This window comes from Bos indicus, chromosome 29 (genome assembly GCF_029378745.1).
Source record: "Bos indicus isolate NIAB-ARS_2022 breed Sahiwal x Tharparkar chromosome 29, NIAB-ARS_B.indTharparkar_mat_pri_1.0, whole genome shotgun sequence".
Classification (NCBI taxonomy): domain Eukaryota; kingdom Metazoa; phylum Chordata; class Mammalia; order Artiodactyla; family Bovidae; genus Bos; species Bos indicus.
In genome coordinates, this window is record NC_091788.1 from 9,922,375 (window position 1) to 9,940,355 (window position 17,981).

At 33.1% G+C, this 17,981-nt stretch overlaps 1 protein-coding gene across 18 annotated transcripts in view; it reads left to right on the top strand.

Annotated features, from left to right (window-relative positions):
• Window positions 1–17,981, top strand: part of PICALM (phosphatidylinositol binding clathrin assembly protein) — a 103,472-nt gene that overhangs the window by 62,013 nt on the left and 23,478 nt on the right. For 7 of the 18 annotated variants that reach the window (XM_070782965.1, XM_070782968.1, XM_070782967.1 and 4 more), the window contains exons 10-18: window positions 1,030–1,153; window positions 1,428–1,564; window positions 4,003–4,106; window positions 9,094–9,243; window positions 12,001–12,081; window positions 14,741–14,848; window positions 16,478–16,609; window positions 16,705–16,735; window positions 16,915–17,014. In XM_070782965.1, the coding sequence (XP_070639066.1) occupies window positions 1,030–1,153; window positions 1,428–1,564; window positions 4,003–4,106; window positions 9,094–9,243; window positions 12,001–12,081; window positions 14,741–14,848; window positions 16,478–16,609; window positions 16,705–16,735; window positions 16,915–17,014 (967 nt within the window). The remainder of the gene's footprint in view (window positions 1–1,029; window positions 1,154–1,427; window positions 1,565–4,002; window positions 4,107–9,093; window positions 9,244–12,000; window positions 12,082–14,740; window positions 14,849–16,477; window positions 16,610–16,704; window positions 16,736–16,914; window positions 17,015–17,981) is intronic. The other 11 variants (XM_070782969.1, XM_070782973.1, XM_070782978.1 and 8 more) reach the window with 6 other exon arrangements.

Below are 17,981 nucleotides of genomic sequence, written 5' to 3' on the forward strand. Positions count from 1 at the left end.
CAATTTACCTTGTGTGTTTTTTTAGTCTCTTAATATTTTCAAATCTCTTTAGAACAGTATTACTCTTCCTTTGTCTTCAGAGTTTTATCTTTATATTGGCTTATTTATAAAATTGATTTTTATATAAAACTTAAGTAGTTTTTCTACTTGTTTACTTAGAGTAGAAATTAATGGTGTTTGGTGTGTGATAAAAAGAAAATTAATAGCAGTCACTGAGGAGTAGTTTCAGGTTAGAATTCTTTACCACACATGTTTATTTTGCCTAGAATTAACATATGGAAATTAAATGTTGGGGTTTATGATCTTAGTAAGTTTTTGATCTAAGGGAAAGGAGATGGCTTGCTGTGAATCCACTAGTGAGGAATGAGGAATTACATATGCATGTGCAAATATAGTATGTTTGAAAAGAAAATTCCAGCTTGGCAAAAGGGTAGCAGATAGAAAGGAGGTGCCAAATGGACTGGTGACTGGGATGACATTAGTCTTCCTTTGGGAGAAAATGTGGGTCCTCTGGGAATGACATCTTTGGGGGATGTTATAAGGGAAGCATATCTACATATGCATTATTTACTGCCACTTCTTGTATTTTCATGTTCTGTAGTAGTACTGCCAAAACCCAGGTTGTAAATTAGTGGAAGGTCACTTCTTAATGAGAAATTCACTATGTTTTACCTGTCAGGGTTTTCCCTGAAGTATGTGAACTCTTTTCCAGTGCATTGGATCCCTCCCTCGGGCTTGGAAGAGGCAGTGTCCTTCACCTTTATTGTGAATCCTTTCCAAATCCTTTCCAAAATCTACCATTTAGTTAAAAATATTAATAAATGAATGTATGTGTAAATCAGCTAATTTCTTAATAATCCTCTAGATGAGTGGGTAGAATATTTCTTCTGAAGTACTGATGTTGACTCCATAGGTTTAGTTCATAATTACAGTATCTATCCATGGCTAGCCTGCTAAACCATTTTGTAACCAGGATGTAATGTGAAATGTTTGGCCAAAAACTGAATTACTTTTGTCTGATTATCCTAGGGCAACAACACTTTCCAACGCAGTCTCTTCCCTGGCAAGCACTGGCCTGTCTCTTACCAAAGTGGATGAAAGGGAAAAGCAGGCAGCATTAGAGGAAGAACAGGCTCGTTTAAAAGCTTTAAAGGTAGGTGTATGCATTCTCTTAAATTATTTGGAAAAGCAAGTATAAATGCTCATAAAGTAATTGGGACTTACATACAGACTAAGAGTATTTAATAAATATTTGTACAAACGAGATGAAATTTAGTAGTCTTAATTTTTCATCCTGACATTGAACAATTGACAATACAGAGAATACCTTTCTGCTATCAAAACAAAATTAGAGAACACTTTCTTTCAAAGGCCTTACAGATCAGTCTGGTTTCTAGGTTCCTTATGGTAGTGCCCTTTCTCAACAGGAGCAGCGCCTAAAAGAACTTGCAAAGAAACCTCATACCTCTTTAACAACTGCAGCCTCTCCTGTGTCCACCTCAGCAGGGAGTGTAATGACTGCACCAGCCATTGACATATTTTCTACCCCTAGTTCTTCTAACAGGTAGGTGGAGTAGTTAACGCTTACCTTTGAATGCCTAGGTTTAAAGATTTATATCAATTGTGCAGAGCTTTTCAGGTTTAATTTGATACCAGATTTTCATAATCATGAATTCACACAAAGAAGGTAGTAGTAAACGGTGGTAGTGAATAATAGCTAAATACAAAGTGATGAGAGTTTATATTTTGAATATTTAAAAAATGGAAGATGGCTAAATGATAAATTTATACCAGTTAGAGAGTGGTGGTTTTTCTCTTGGCAAATGTTTCATTGTAAAAAAATTAAAATTAACTATTATGCACATTTGTGAAGCTTCTAATGGTTCAAGACCTTGTGTATAACTCTTGGATATGTATGTATGATATGTAATTTCAGAATATCCTTTCATTAGATACTTATAAAGTTTTTCACTTCTAGTCCCTTAGGTAACTTGAAACACAGTAAGAGTTAGTTGCCAGATTTCTGTGGTATTGAACCCTATCAACCCAATTTCAGTAATCCTGTTGCCTAGTTTAAGCTACTTAACAATAGAAATATTTTAATTCCAGGCAAATTAAAATAATTGGCTTTTTAAAAATCCCTCCTGTGTTTTACCTTAAAGTGATTTAGAGTATAAGAATCCTGGTTTGTTTATTTCTTATATCTCTTTTTTTAAAATCTCAGTTTCCAGACAAGATAATGTACAGATCATGGTTCTCAGTCTTAGACAACATCAGAATCACAGATTTATGAGCCCCACCTCTAGAGTTTCTGGTTCAGTAGCTGTAGGGTAAAGACCAAGAGTTTTCATCTCTGTCAGGGTCATAGTATCACTAATATAGGGTTTAACATGGTGCTTGTTGTTCATTTGCTGTCATATCCGACTCTTTGCAGCCACATGAACTATAGTATCCCAGGCTTCCCTTTGTTTGCTATCACCTGAAATTTGTTCAGACTCATGTCCATTGAGTCAGCGATGCCATCCAACCATCTCATCCTCTGTTGTCCTCTTCTCTTCCTGCCCTCGGTCTTTCCCAACATCAGGGTCTTTTCCAGTGATCAGGCTCTTCGCATCAGATGGACTAAGTATTGGGAGTTTCAGCATCAGTCCTTTCAATGAATATTACGGGTTGATTTTCTTTAGTTAGGATTGACTGGTTTAATCCCATGGACACAGTGCTTATTGCATGGTAAATGCCACATGGAGAGTGATGCTTGCTTGTTTTTCTTTGATTTTGTTGTTGCTGTTTTAACTTATTAACTTATCCTTAAACGATCTTCCCTTCAACTTAGCTACTCCTGTCACAGTTCATTGTAACTTAACTCAACTGCTGCCTGCTCCCAAAAGTCTTAGTAGATGTTGTATTTCGTTAGGTGTTTTTCTTTCTTTCAGTTTTGTCTTTTTGTTTGTTTTGATTTTTGTATAATACTCTCCTTAATCCCCAATAACATCAAACCCATTAAGTGTTAAGTTTTTGTCTTAGGGATCTTAGAAGCCTGTCTAAGCAGGGTAAGAGGATGCTGGTAAATAGAAAAGAATGTTAAATATTTGAGGATAAAAATCATTTGATAAAGATCTAATATTTTTATTTCACTTAATACATTCAACATTTTCACCTTTTTAGTAGTAATTAAGGGCAAATCTTACAGCCTATTACGTAACACTTACTGCATAGTCTGTATTTTTCTCCAAAGCACTAAATACATTTGTATTTTTATCTACTTATAACACTATGTTTTACATCTAAAAGATACATCTTCAAAACTTTTTATTTTTGAATAAGTGTAAGTAAAAAATAAACTATGCTGAAGTACAAATAATGCCTCAGTTCTTAGAAATTGGAATCTTATTTGAGCTGTTTCTTAATCACGTAAAAGTCTCATGGTAAGATATATATAAGTTGTATTGTGTAATGGGGTGGCTCTGTTACAAGTTTATATCGTATATGCATGTTTAATTTTTTCCCTGTATTACTGATATGCTTGATATTTGAAGCAATAGAGGTAATGTTAATAGGTATTTTATTTTGTGGGTGTTTTGGTATTGAAAATGTAATTGGAGTCCTTTAAATATTAAAAAACACATTTCTTTAGAAAAACTAATTTGTCATGTATTTCATAATTTAGAATTATGTTGTTTAGGTTCTAGGTTCTTTTCAATAAAGAGACTAGTTTTTTCCTGGGCAAGACCTTGATTCTTTCCAAAATGGCTATTATTACTTGAATCCTCTCTAAACTTGATACGGTACTTGAATCATTTTCTAGGTCTCCTTTGAAATATGCTGTTATATGAGGGATGTGCAACTCTTATCTTGCTGAAACTCTTCTCCCTTTTGAGATTTATATTATTGGGACTTTTTTCTCACTTTAAAAAAATGTTTTTATTTACTGGAATGGGTGAGAGGGGTGACTAATACAGCAAAGTCTAATAAATAAATCATATTTTCAAAATATCTTTCTAGCACATCAAAGCTACCAAATGATCTGCTTGATTTGCAGCAGCCAACTTTTCACCCACCTGTACTTTCAATGTCAACTGCTTCTCAGGTAGCAAGTACATGGGGAGGTAAGCATGAATGAATCTACTTTGTATATTGTATAGGCATCTCCCTTCCCCATTTTGTGGGATTTACTTGCTTTCACTTGACACATGAGAACTTGAAAAATATTAATATGACACTGAAGTTTTGCCCCTTGAAGACATTTTCATTTATTAATAAATACAATTTTGGAATATATGTTCAGTTAAATTACGAATGAGATTTAATGCAGATGAAGAAGGACCAAATATGTTTAAGTGTGAAATAATTGTTTCCATGTTGAATTTCTGTTCTGTTACCAAGAAATACATAATGGGTATTTTACTTTTGGTATAGAAAAAAAATTTACTTGCAGAGGGGAAAACTCATCTAATGAAGTTCTAATTAAGTTCAGGTAGTATTATCAGGCAGTGTACTATCTTCTGTAGAGGAATGTCATGACAAACTTTTGCTAATTATATTTAAAATGTTCATTTAATTCAGATTTTGGTATTCAAAGAATTTTCCCCTAGTACCAACAGGAAAGTTTGCTGCCCTTGAGTAGTTCTTCGACCTTAAGCTGAACATACTATGTTCATGACCTGGCATTTTTGAAGAGTGAGCCACGTTAGTTTTTAAGTTAGACATTTAGTATGTTTTCAAATCATTTCCTTTGTTTGGTTTTGGTACTTCTGTTTGTATTTATATAAATAGTATTTTACAAACACTCAAAAAATTTTATGAGAGGGGAAGATAATTCTGAGAAAGGACATTGTCTAGAAAACTGTTAGAGAATGGCAGACTACCTTAAACTTTGTGCTGGCTCACATGTAAAGTCTAACTTGAGTGGCTTACCTCTCAGAGCAGGGATTCATTGTTCTAGTGGGGTTTTATGATATATTAGACTTTTTTCCTTTATTTTAATAATTTGAGTTAATAACTTTTTTGGGTTTTTTAATAGTTATTTCTTAAGACCCAATTTTATATAATGGAACATAAACTATGTGAAGGGAGGAGCTCTAAAATATTTATGTTGAGTGTTATGTCCCCAATGGATTGAACATTTCTTGGTATAAAGCAGGTACTTTGTAAATGTTTTTTGAGTCAGTAGATGTTTTCCTTTTAGGAGGCAGATTATTTCTGGTTCAGGACAGGACAGGGAAAAGGAATAGTAAAACACTAAAATACTAAGGTTTTAGATGAATTTTGTGAGCTATCACTTTATTTTAAAAACTAATTGAGCTAAATCTTAAGATCTGGGAGTAATTTCTAAAAGGAGTAAGCTAGTTCAAAGTCAGTGAATTTTTTAGAATTATTTAAATGATCTGTAGATAGCATATTAGGGTTAAGAGAAAGGAATTTCTTAATAGCCTAATGATAATTCCAATTTTAGGGTTTTTAATCTGGCAAAATTTGCATGCTTATTTCCTGCTTATTGTGAAGTGCTTATTAATAGGATTAACATGACCATTCAAGCAGTTTTAGTTTGCTTACCTTTAAAAAAACAAACTATAGGTTTTCTAAAATTAAGGCTGAAAAGTTGTATTACTGGAGAGATGAAAAATTTTACAGAAGACTTAGTGAGAACTAATATAATATTTTAGTGAAACTGAACTGGGTGTTAGTTTTATCTGGATACCATATACAGTTGTAGTGTTTGGAATCATTGAGCTCACATATGAAAGCAGATAGACTGTTAGTGTGGGAGAATAATTTTAAGTAATTTCAGTATGTAAAAATTGTTTTATAATCTGTTAGAAGAATTATCTGATAGTTTGTGAATAGAATGTTGGAGTACATTTAATTATGTTTTACTTTTCTGTTTTAGGTTATTTTGGTTTATGTACCATTTTTGTCAAAATTTCCCCCATATTTTAACATTAGGCTTGCTATCTAAATGTGGCACTGTAAAAATTGTTTTGAAAAAAAAAATAAGTATTATCAGGTATAAGGTATAGTTGGGAGCAGAGGCAGTAGCAATTGACTACAGTTTTTCCAAAAGCTTACAGTTATATATGAGGAAAGCATGGTGATCTTACTATAAGCCCTTCAATTTAAGAAAAATGAAACTTTGTTTTGTATTTGGCTTCTGAGTTGGTAATAACTTCAAAGTTTTGACTTATACATAGATAGCCAAAGAGTATTTTAAGCCAAGAACTCTTAATACTTACTCATTGTATTGTCATATCCATGACATTCAGATTAAGATATTTTCCTTTGTTTTTAAAATTAAAGTTACTAAGATAATAAGTCCTTTATATAAAGCTTTGATCATAACAGTAAATTCCAGAAGGTACTTTTTGAAGTTAACCATTTACCTGAACATTTGAAATATGTGGCATTTTGTATCATGCTTTTATAGTATGTGACAAAACAAAGATTAGATTTTTTTTATAATTCTAAAATATTATTTAATGCTTTTATTGCTCTCATTTGCTGAAAATGAATGTCAGCAACAGATTTGTTATTTAATTTAGTTCTTATCATAAGCACCACAGAAATGATGTGTATTTCCATTCACAGCTAGGTTAGTGATAAACAGAGTTAAGAGGAAGTAAGATTTGCCTGTTTATATGAGAGGTATGTAAGTAAGATTGTACCTAAAAATGAACATTGAAGAGAACACAAGCTCGTTTGTTTCTTTCATTCCATTATTAATGAGCCTTTGATTTTTCAAGAAATGGTCTGGAGTTGAACACGCAATTGCTATTGAATACTAATAGCTGAGATTTCAATTTTTACCACCTTAAAAACTGAGTTGCAGCAAATCTAGAGATACACATTATTTTCAGCTTAGTACACTGTTGTATATTTTAAGCAAGATTTCAAAATTTATTTCAGGCAAAAAAGAATGACCCATTCTTAAGTTTAATTTATTTCTTTCTCAGCTGGCATAAAACACACATTATGAAAACACTCATTAAAAATACATTATGAAAACACTCAATTTTCTGTGTGCAAATGTAGATATCAGATATTTATCTCAAGACTAAAAAAATGACTGGTACTATTTTAATCTTTATTTTAACTTTTTGGATTATTTTTCTACATAAAATTAAACATTCAAGTGAATAATGATAAAAAATAATAGAAAAAAGTATTTAATTAAAACATACAGAATTTTAGAGTTGCCAGGCTGATTAAGTTGGAGTAACTGGAATATTATTACTATATTTTTATCTTTAATGAATTTGAATTAATTTTTGTGGTATAATTAAATCTAAATGATGTTAATCTACTATACCATAGTAGAAGTGTTTTGTCAAGGTAGATTAAAAGCTGGTTTTTCTTATTGTGTGATTGATCTAAATATACAGATGCACTTACATTTTTCTGCATACTCTTTAGGATGTTTCATATAATAGAAAATGATTGATATTAAGTGCTTAGGTAAAAAGTATCAGTCAACAGAGTAGCAGATAACTAGTAACTTTTTCCAAACATGTTTTTTCTCAAAAACCTAATGAATCTGTTGTAGAAATGTGCATACTCTTTTTGAATGACTTCTCTCATGGTTGCTTCTGCAGGGATAACTAGAGAGAGTTTTTGTGTTACTTGTCCAGCAAAGTATAATGTACTTTTAAAGCGCCATGCCACTATCAGATATTTCAGAGTAGTATTAATACTTTGAACCGAACTGATCAACTCTAAACTTAATGCAGCTCCTTTCTTATACAAGAAGGAGTTAGAGTGGTCATCATCGCATTTGTATTTTAGTACAAAAAGTGAATCTTATTTCTGACTCTTTTCTACTTTTGTTTCTGAATTATTTTTTCTGATTCTTTCCCCCATTTTTCCATTTATTGAGGATTTGGAGAGATGGGAAAGATGTTTATGATCATTTGAGTTAGAATAGTGTATCAGTGAGTTTTGGTATGTTTGTAAGATTCAGTACAGTGACCTCAATTTTATTTTGATGTTTTTCTTTTTGAAGTTACAATTGGAGGATTTGCAGAACACTAGCTTTCAGTTTATTGACTTTAAGGATAAAGTGTGCCTGTATTGTAATGCAGAAGCTGTTTCTTTGGCCATTGCCTCCTTATTGTTCTGCCTTACAGCCTTAGAGTAGATTAATAGTGAATACTGTATTCTTAAATTAGGACCACAAACCAAAATACACAAAAATGGGCTACTGGTTAGAGTACAGGAGTACCTTTCATTTTTAGTTGTGCCAGATAAAATTATGAGAGTTTATTTTTGCTGCTCTTTATTTTTGCTTCTCCCCATACTTAAGGATGAATGACTTTCAGTCATTACAATGTTGGCTATCTTGAATGAGGAATAGATACAGTAAATATGTGGTTCTAAAATAACTTCAATTGTAGGACTTGATGATAGTATGTATTTGATACATTCTAGTAGGGAATAGTACATTTGTTATTCCTGCCAAATCGTTTAGGCTTTAAAACTTACAGCCAGGCCTTCAAAGCTAATCCCAGTCTACTACACGGCCAGTCTTGTGTCTTTGTTCTTAATTTTTCCAAAATTTCTTTTTCCATCATTAGACATTTGCTTCATCTTTATTATTTTGTTTCCTACATCTGAAGCTGTACAACAGTTACATGGACATGTTAGAAACTCCTAATCCCTTTTGGCTTTTTGAAATAACTACTTATTCCATATTCATATCAATTATTTATATCAATTATTTAAGTATGCATAGCTATGCCCCAGTGCCAATACACTCCCATCTTGGGTGGGGAACACGGTTCAAGTTAGGTGGCTCATTTATAGAAACATTTTGTTGTTATTCTCTTTTTAAACTACCGGACTGTTGTCTTTCTGATGTTGTAGAGCAGATCCATCCTTAGTATGCTGCTGTTGTTATGGACACAAAAGTATTTTTTTTCTGAGGGTTCATTTTAAAATATGTTAAATGCATTTCTTCCATCTTGGTGATTAGATTTGATCATTTGCATTTGGATTAATAATGATAATAGCTACTACTTTTCACTTTGCCTCTTTTGACTAATTACAATACTAATTAATTTACTTCCTTTCTCCATTTTGCTGTAATGCACTTGGACTGCACAGATCCTTTCTCTGCTACTGTAGATGCTGTTGATGATGCCATTCCAAGCTTAAATCCTTTCCTCACAAAAAGTAGTGGTGATGTTCACCTTCCTATTTCTTCAGATGTATCCACTTTTACTACTAGGACACCTACTCATGAAATGTTTGTTGGTAAAGTACCATTTAACCTTTCTTTCCAATTAATGTTTATACTGCCTAAGTATTTTTTAACGTATCCATTATTTTTAAAGCACTGCAATAATTACTTTGGATTTTAATAACAAACTTTAAAATAAACTAGCAGTAGTGTAGTGAGGTTTTTTTTACACCAGTATCCCTGATTTTATTTGATGCAAGTTTTTAGGACAGAAAATTTCCTTTGAAATTGAATTTTGTTTTGTTCTCTGTCATATTGTAGCATCACATGCTACATCCTGTTTATAGTTCAGAGAGTTGGTTATTAGAGTTGGATGAAGAGTGACATCTCCTGAACTCACTTGTTATGTGTGCTTATATTTTTCTCTTTCTGTTTGAGAGAGAGGGTGGTTATCACCCTTAGTAGCTTTCTTAATCTTTTTCCCCCTTTTTAATTTCAAATAATGGTATAATTTTATATTGTCTAAAACCTGTACATACCCTCTGTCTAATCTTAAGGGTCTTCATTGTTAGCCTGGAGGTAAATGAAAAATAGGAAATGAAAAGCAACTTGACTGAATAGCTTTAATTGTGATATAAAAATCTATTAAAAAAGGCAAAATTTCATACCAAAGTTATACTAGGAAGAGTAAGTTTTTAAATATATACTAAACTGAAATAAATGTTTTTGAATCCTGCTAAAATGATGCTAAACCCCCTTAAAAGATGATGAAAGTGCTTTTATTCAATTCATAGATAAACAGCGTAAGGTGACACAAATTTAAATCTTTGATTGAAGCAGCATGCATAAAGTCATCTGTGTACTCTAGATAGAGCAGGTGGCCACATTCTGAATACTTAGCTATATCTGAGAGAGAAGAAGGGAAAGTGACTGGAAAGCAGTAGTTGGAGATTTGAGAAAGTTTCAAGGCAGGTGCTCTAATTACATAATTAGTCTAATAGTTCTAAAGGGTAATATTTGGTGGCTGTAATTCCTTTATTGTAATACATTTAAAAATTAGATTAAAAGCAGTTGAAACTAAATTATACATTTTGTTACTCTTAGAAATATGTCAGATGGTGTACCTTTTTGCTTGGTAATAAGGGGTAACAAGAGTTATCTTTGGAGTGTTCTGTCAATAGTCTTTTACAGGTTGTATCTTTTCTTCATATTTACTGAATATCCATGGTATGTATTTAGTAAATATAACTGTATCTTTTTAAGTCTGTTCCCTTAGTTTGAGAATATGAAGCAGATATGACTTTGATTTGGGCTGTATATTTCCATCTTTTAAGTCAGAGCAGTGCATGGGCTTCAAGATGTCACATCTGTGTCCCCTGAAGACACAGGGGACTTAACTTCCTGTTAAATACTTTTTCTTTGTATTGTTACAGAGTATTGTTAAATACTCTTTCTTTCTAAAACTTATTGTTACGTACTTTTATGAAAATACAGAAGGGAAATTAAAAACCACTGCTATCAACCAATTAGGCATCTAGAGTAGGGGTCAGCAAACTTTCTCTTAAAAGGTTGTTAGATTGTAAATATTTTTGGCTTGTGAGCCACACAGTCTTTTTCACAGCTACTGAACCTTGACATAGCATGAAAACAGCCATAGGCAAGACACAAACACATGAGCTTGGCTGTGTTGCAATAAAACTTTATTTACAAAGACAAGGAGCTATAGTTGATTCCTGTCATAGAAGAGGCCTTTTAGTAAGTCTTTCAGTACAAGTTGAAAGTTCCTAAGAAGTACAGTTGTGTAATAAAAATTCCATTAGTTTCTTACTCAGTAGTAAGAGCATGAAAGGACCACCCAAGGTGTGTCATTGCTTACACTGCATCATCTAACTAGCCACATGTCATCCTTTAAGGCTTGATTTATTAAAATTAAGTGTTAAATACAATTAAAATTTTTCTTTCTCACTTGTACTAGCCACAGTTCCACTCTTCAGTGGCACAGTGGCTACCATAATGTACCGTATTCACATATCTGCATAATGTGCAGATTTATAAAGCATTTCTGTTGCTAGAAAGCTCTTTTGGATCATGCTGCTCTAGAATAGTGATCAGGAAACTTACTGTAAAGAGCCAGGTAATAAATACCGTAGGCTTTTATATGATGCATAAAATCTGTGAGTCATCATCTTTTCTCTCTTTTTTTAAACCCTTTCAACATGTAAAAACCATTTTTAGCTCTCATGCCATATAAATAGGCCATAGGCTGTAGTTTGCCAGCTCCTGCTCTGTAGAGTTAAGCATGACCAGGAAAAATCAGAGAGTTAGATATGTAGATACCTTCCAGATCTTTCAGAGCAGGACCTTGATTTGATATAGTTCTCAGTGTAGTTTGTAGCTTGCCCTCATTAAAGCCCTAGGGATACTGGGATGTGTAAGTCAGGTGAGTGGGTCGTGGTCCCAGCCATGCCTCCTTCCTCATCTGCAGAAGACGACATTAGAAGAGATGTTAGTATTGGCTAACGAGCCAGCTGGTTCATGTTTTTTCATCTGAGGATATGCAGTGTTGGTTGTTTTTTAAAATTTGTTGTGAGTATTATTTATATATATGTTTTAAATATAGTACTCATAATGGAGCCTTAAGTTAAGTGCTTATTTTTAGTAAGTTGTAAATTAAAGAACACCAAGGGCTTGTACTCCTCTGTTTTCTCTTTTGTTTTTGTTCCTGTTTTTGCTTTTAATTACTTCATTCCACTCTTAGCTGTTCCTCCTCACTTTCTCACTTTTCTCTCTTTTTCCTATCCTTTCTTTTCCTCCCTTATATGCCTTGTCAGATACTTTTTGTGGCACTCAAGCTTATCGTAATACTACCTTTATGTGCCATGAGCCTTCTACTGTAGCTGGTTTATTTGGAGGTAGGTAACAATAATCTCTAAAATTTATTAGTTTGTTTATGCAAGAGGTATTTCTTTTTGTTGTTTTCCTTAAAATGAGTTGGTAAGAAAATAAAAACTTGGTTTAATAAATAGTAGAGTTATTTTCTCAAAAAAGTATGAGGCCTATTTGTTACCGAACTACCACCAAAATCTCCTAACAATCTAATTTTTCTCAGAGGTGTTTGGAATACCTCTCTGTCCCCAACACTTGTTCATCTTGTACCTTTCAGTCAGCTTATTATTTTCCTCTTGAGATTGTTCCTACAGTGCAGTATTAATAAGTGTTAATCTGTGAAGTGGCCAGTGACAGACTTTACACTGGGTTTTGTGAAATGAAAGTTAGGCAATTCAGTTTTCATCAAGGTAACCTTAACTTGGTGAGCCTATTTATCTTTTGCAGGGAATCCCTAAATCTTCTCTTTTGAAATGGTGATATTTTATAACTTTTCTTTAAGTCACTTTTAAAAATTAAAGGTTGACAGTCTAATCAGCTATTATAATTTATTAAGAATTTCCCTTTTACTTTTTTCCTCTGCTAGTTGAAGCTGTTGAAATTTGAGGTACTAGCTCTGGATTACTTCGTATCTTTTCAATTCTTTTATACTTTTAGGCAGTAACATCATAATTTCACAGATTGGTGCCCCTAGGGACCTCAGGAGATGGCTCCTCTCTTTACAGAAAGTTATGAAGTTGTTTTTGTATTATTATGAAGGATAGGCTTATCTCTGATACGAGCAAAATTCTAGAAAGAATTTGGGACAGGATATCAGAGGAAAATAGAAATTTGATATACTGTCCTAGTTACAAATTATTGTTCCCTTTGTTTTCTTATTAAATGATACCATAGCTCAGACATTGTTTCCAGGATTTAAAGAACACTGTAAGCTTCTTACACTGTAATGGTGTAGCATGGGGATGTAATTATAAAGCATGATAGATTTTTGTCTTTCTTGAGTAGATACATCTGTTCCTTTTGTAAGGAGCTTTGAGAAGAACTGGCAAGCCTGTGGTGTATTTGTTGAACAGTTTGTATACTTCAGAGAACTGTTAAATCAGTGTATGTAATTATATTTTGATAATGTTGTATTCTCATTGTATGGTCAGTGTCTTTGAGTTAAGAGTATTTTACAGGCTAAATGACTATGGCATAAGATCAAACTTGTACATTTAAAAATCTTTGCCTCTGCAGAATACTGATACTCTGATGTAAAATGCTACTTTTACAGTAGTATCATTGATGTATACCAGCTTGTGTGAGTCACTGTTAATAAAAAGTCCTTTCTGGCTTCTCTGACTTTGAGGACCTTCTTGAACTTCTCAACAAATCTTGTCCTAGTTTTTCTTTAAGATCAGTCTTTTTAGTACAGTGTTGTTATACTTCCTTATATCCTGGTCATGTGCATTAAGAGTTCAATGTGAGATTCTTATAGACTGAAATTGCCTTTAGCAGAAAGATGGGACAGGAAGAAAGGGTCTATGTTTACGGCTCAAAAGTTTAATTTCTCTCTAATATAGTTATTAATCTTCTAATACCAGATATTTAAAACTTTTTAACATTATGAGTTTATAAAATTTAGAGATGGAAGAGAATTCCTTCCACAAGGAAGGAATTTATTATTGCCATTTATTCCAGCCTTCCACAAGTGAAAGAATCCCTTCTTTGTGATCCTTGCTAGGCTGTTCTCTACTTGAATATATACTCAGTGATTGAAAGCTCCTCAGGTCATGTGACAGCCATAAAGGTCTAGATGATTTTAGTTCTTCTAGTTATCCTGTAGAAATTCAGAACCTCACTTCACAAAAATAAAACTTTACACAATTGAAAATCTTATATTTACCTCAGCATTACCTGGTTTCTCTATAAACTGGATGTCTTGGCTGAATGCCACTAGCATCAGTGTAACATTGACAGAAGAGAAAAAACTTTCCCTTTCTGTTCTTGTGTTTCAGCGTAGTTAAATCAGTATATTTGATGACATATGTGGCGACCCCCTATGGAAGTAGTTAAGTTGAACTTAGAAGATGGTTGAAAATAGTCCTTTTTTTTTTTAATATTCAAAAAACACCTGGACACAAGGGGTTCATAAGGATTAGTGGGTTATAACTTTTAAGAATCCTGTTACTTTGCAAATCAACTTAAACCGTATAGCTTTTGATTAACCATCGAAGGAAGGGAGGCGAGAAATATGGAAGGTGAGTAGGTAGAGGGAGAAAGACTTTTTGGGATACTAAGTTATTTTTTTTTTAAACACCACAGAATTCTTATTTTATTCCCAGATGATCCTTTTAAATTTTGGTTTCGTACAAGATCCTAGAATTTTAGATGTGTTTGGTTTTTTAAAGATCATTAGCATAAAAATTTAAGGTAAAAAATAAGCAAAAATGTTATTTTGTAATGAAACAAACTAGTAATTCAACTTTACTTACTTTTTTATTTTCTTAGTGGGGTGATTTTGTTTTGGAAAATGTAATCACTACAAGGAGATGTGGTAGTCTAGGAAACATTTTGCTGGAAGGGTTGGCTTTGTTTTTTGTTGTGGGAATTTAAGGCTTTTTCCATTCTATTTTCTTCATTATTAGATATTTATAAATGTAGAGTTACTAAAGACTGAGCTTCTTCCATTTTGGTTTCTCTTAGGGTTCACTCCTTCTCCAGTTGCACAGCCACATCCTTCAGCTGGCCTTAATGTTGACTTTGAATCTGTGTTTGGAAATAAATCTACCAACATTACTGTAGATTCTGGGGGTAAGAAAAAATTACTTTATTACCTTTACTCTAGTGTTCTAGTTTAGAGTCTGTGTAAGGACAGATAATGGTACTTTTACCATGTGTAAATAGATGGAGTTAGGATAGCCAAAGAAGTGGGTCCTCCTCCCTCAACGACTGGAAGAAAATTTCAAGCGACTATTAGCCTTTATTCTTTTCTTAGTGGCAGTTTTGATTCTGGGAAGATCTGTTTCTCCCAGAGCTGTTAAGAGAGAGAAAAAAGAGATTTTCCTTAGATTAGAGTTCTCAATTACTAGTGACTATGTGTAGAATGCTCTGTTTTTTACTCACTATAATTTTTACTTTTACTGAAATAAAATTGGCTTTTTTGAAAACTAGGAAAGTATTACCTGTGGTACCTTGACGTATTGAAATAGTCTGTGTAGTGAACAGCTGGAATAATTAAATATCAGAGCTATGGGTGCAGGGGCTTTTTTTTTTTTAATCATTTTGTAGTATGCTTGTTCATTTGTCTTAAGACAGCTTTATAGACCTCTAGAGCTAGGTTTCCATTTGGTATCTTGTTAATTTGAAGTTTGTAAAAATTGAATTCCTATAAAGTTGACACTAAATTATGTTCTTAATCGTAGAGTGGTAAGTGTAGTAATTAAATTCAGACCATTTAAACATTGAGATACTCTTAATTTCATAATATACAGTTATTAATAGTTATCATAAGTGTTATACAAAAGTAAGAAGCAAGCTTATAAAGAGTATGTATGGACTAGAAATTCATTTTTTTCTGTGCACTGGTAGGTTTACAATGATTTTTGATGTATTTTAACTTTTTCCTCTTGAGTTTGTCTTACTGGGAGGAAGGATAAAGGATATAGAAACCAGTTTATAATTTCTAAGCCCCCATTTTTGGTGACTTTCTTTTTCAAATTCTCTAGTATTCCTAGGTTATGCTATTGAGTCGTTTGGTGGCTTGGTTGATTGGATTTGTTTTACCTTTTACCCTTCAGGAGAGAACCTTAAGGGATTTTATTTTTAAGCAATGTCCTAATTTACTACATGATTCTGTACAATTAGAGTGTAGTTTAGCTATTTCTTAGGTATAATTTAGGCTGTTTTTAGACAGAAAAAAAGAAATAAGCTAGTGGTTCGTTTTCACTTGATTCTAATATACTGTTTTACATATACCTTACATTCTTCACTTTAAAGAGTATAAAAAGGTCTATAAAATACAGTTCTTAAAAGAAACGTTTTTTCAGAGATGTATTTTTTACTTGTATTTCTTCAAGTGTGAGTGAGTCTTCAGAAGACTTTGTCGGCTGAGGGGGAGGATTAATTCCATCCTTCTCATCCCAGTTTTGGAATACGAGTAGTTTACTTGAATGCTTCTTTCTTCATTCCCTTTAACTTTAATGTAATTTTGTTATGACGTAAGACAAATGAATTCTGCCAAAGTACATGCAGCCTCCTCAATCGATTTACTTTGAAATGGTGGATTTCTCCTTTTTCACTTAAGGGCATTTATTAGTGCCCATTTTCTTAAAGGATTTTCCCATTAAACAAACAAGGAGAAAACGCAGAGACCTCCTTTAGAAAGCTGTAGCTCTATAAAGTTCCTTACAAAATCCTATTTCATCTGTTTGTAACTTTAAGGCTTTGATGAACTAGGTGGACTTCTCAAACCAACAGTGGCCTCTCAGAACCAGAGTCTTCCCGTTGCCAAACTCCCACCTAACAAGTTAGTATCTGATGACTTGGATTCATCCTTAGCCAACCTTGTGGGCAGTAAGTATTTTTTGAATTCTTGAATCTTCTTTACAATAAGTTGTTTTATAAAAGTGAGTCTAGTTTTTAAATGCTTTCTTTTTCTCGTGTCCTAGATCTTGGCATTGGAAATGGAACCACTAAGAAGTGAGTGTTAAATTTGCTTTTTTTTTCCCATGTGCCATCTAGAGGTTGGTTTGGCTTTTATCTCAAGAAAGTATGTGTATAAATGTCATCTGCATCTTAAATGCTCTGTTCAATCTAAATTTATAGTAAAGAAACTTCATAATTACAGACATTTATATCTCACTTGTGTTTATTTAAAGTGATGTAAATTGGAGTCAGCCAGGTGAAAAGAAGCTCACTGGAGGATCTAACTGGCAACCAAAGGTTGCACCAACAACTGCGTGGAATGCTGCAACAATGGTGAGTTGTAAAATCTCATGATATACTAATATGAATAATTTAGGTGAATATGTACTGTGAAAGTGTGTTTAAAGCAGTGATAAAGCGTAAGTGCAAAGGTCGTTACAAAATTTAAGAAATAAAAGTAATTTTTATTCCTTTCATTTAGCTTCTAAAGGAAGCTGGGTTGACACTATTTGCCAGGTACATTTTTGTAGCTAACATTTACTTAAGGGTTATTTTGTGCCAGGCATCATTCTAACATAATACGTGGTTTTGTTTTATATAATCCTCAAATTAACCTTATATGGTAGTAACTATTATTATCCCATTTTACAGATAAGGAAATGGAAACATAGGATTATTAAGTAATGAGCCCAAATAAAAGAGATGGGGTGGGTTTTTAGAACTCAGGCAGTGTTACCTCAGAGGCTGTGTTCTTAACCATTATTCTCTATTGCTGGTTTCAAATCTGTTATTTATTTGTCTGACACTGAATCGGTTGCTGATTTCACACACACAGTGTTTCCCCTAAAAATGGCTCAGTGTTCACTAATTCAGTGTTCTGGTGACTTTAAGAACCTTTAGTTCAGTTCAGTCACTCAGTCATGTCCAACTCTTTGCGACCCCACAGACTGCAGTACGCCAGGCCTCCCTGTCCATTGCCAACTCCTGGAGTTTACTCAGACTCATGTCCGTTGAGTCGGTGCTGCCATCCAACCATCTTATCCTCTGTTGTCCCCTTCTCCTCCCTTCAGTCTTTCCCAGCATCGGGGTCTTTTGAACCTTAAGTGCAGCAAATAAGGAGAATCAGCTATAAAAATTAGATGACAGTATTAACAAAAACCAAGCAGGTATAGTTTCAGCTGTGTATGTATACACACACACACATCTCACATAGATTATAATCTTAAATCCTAAATAAATTTATTCTAGTAGATGATATATTCTTTTATTTTACAAAAGAGAAAAGGAGATTCAGAGGTGT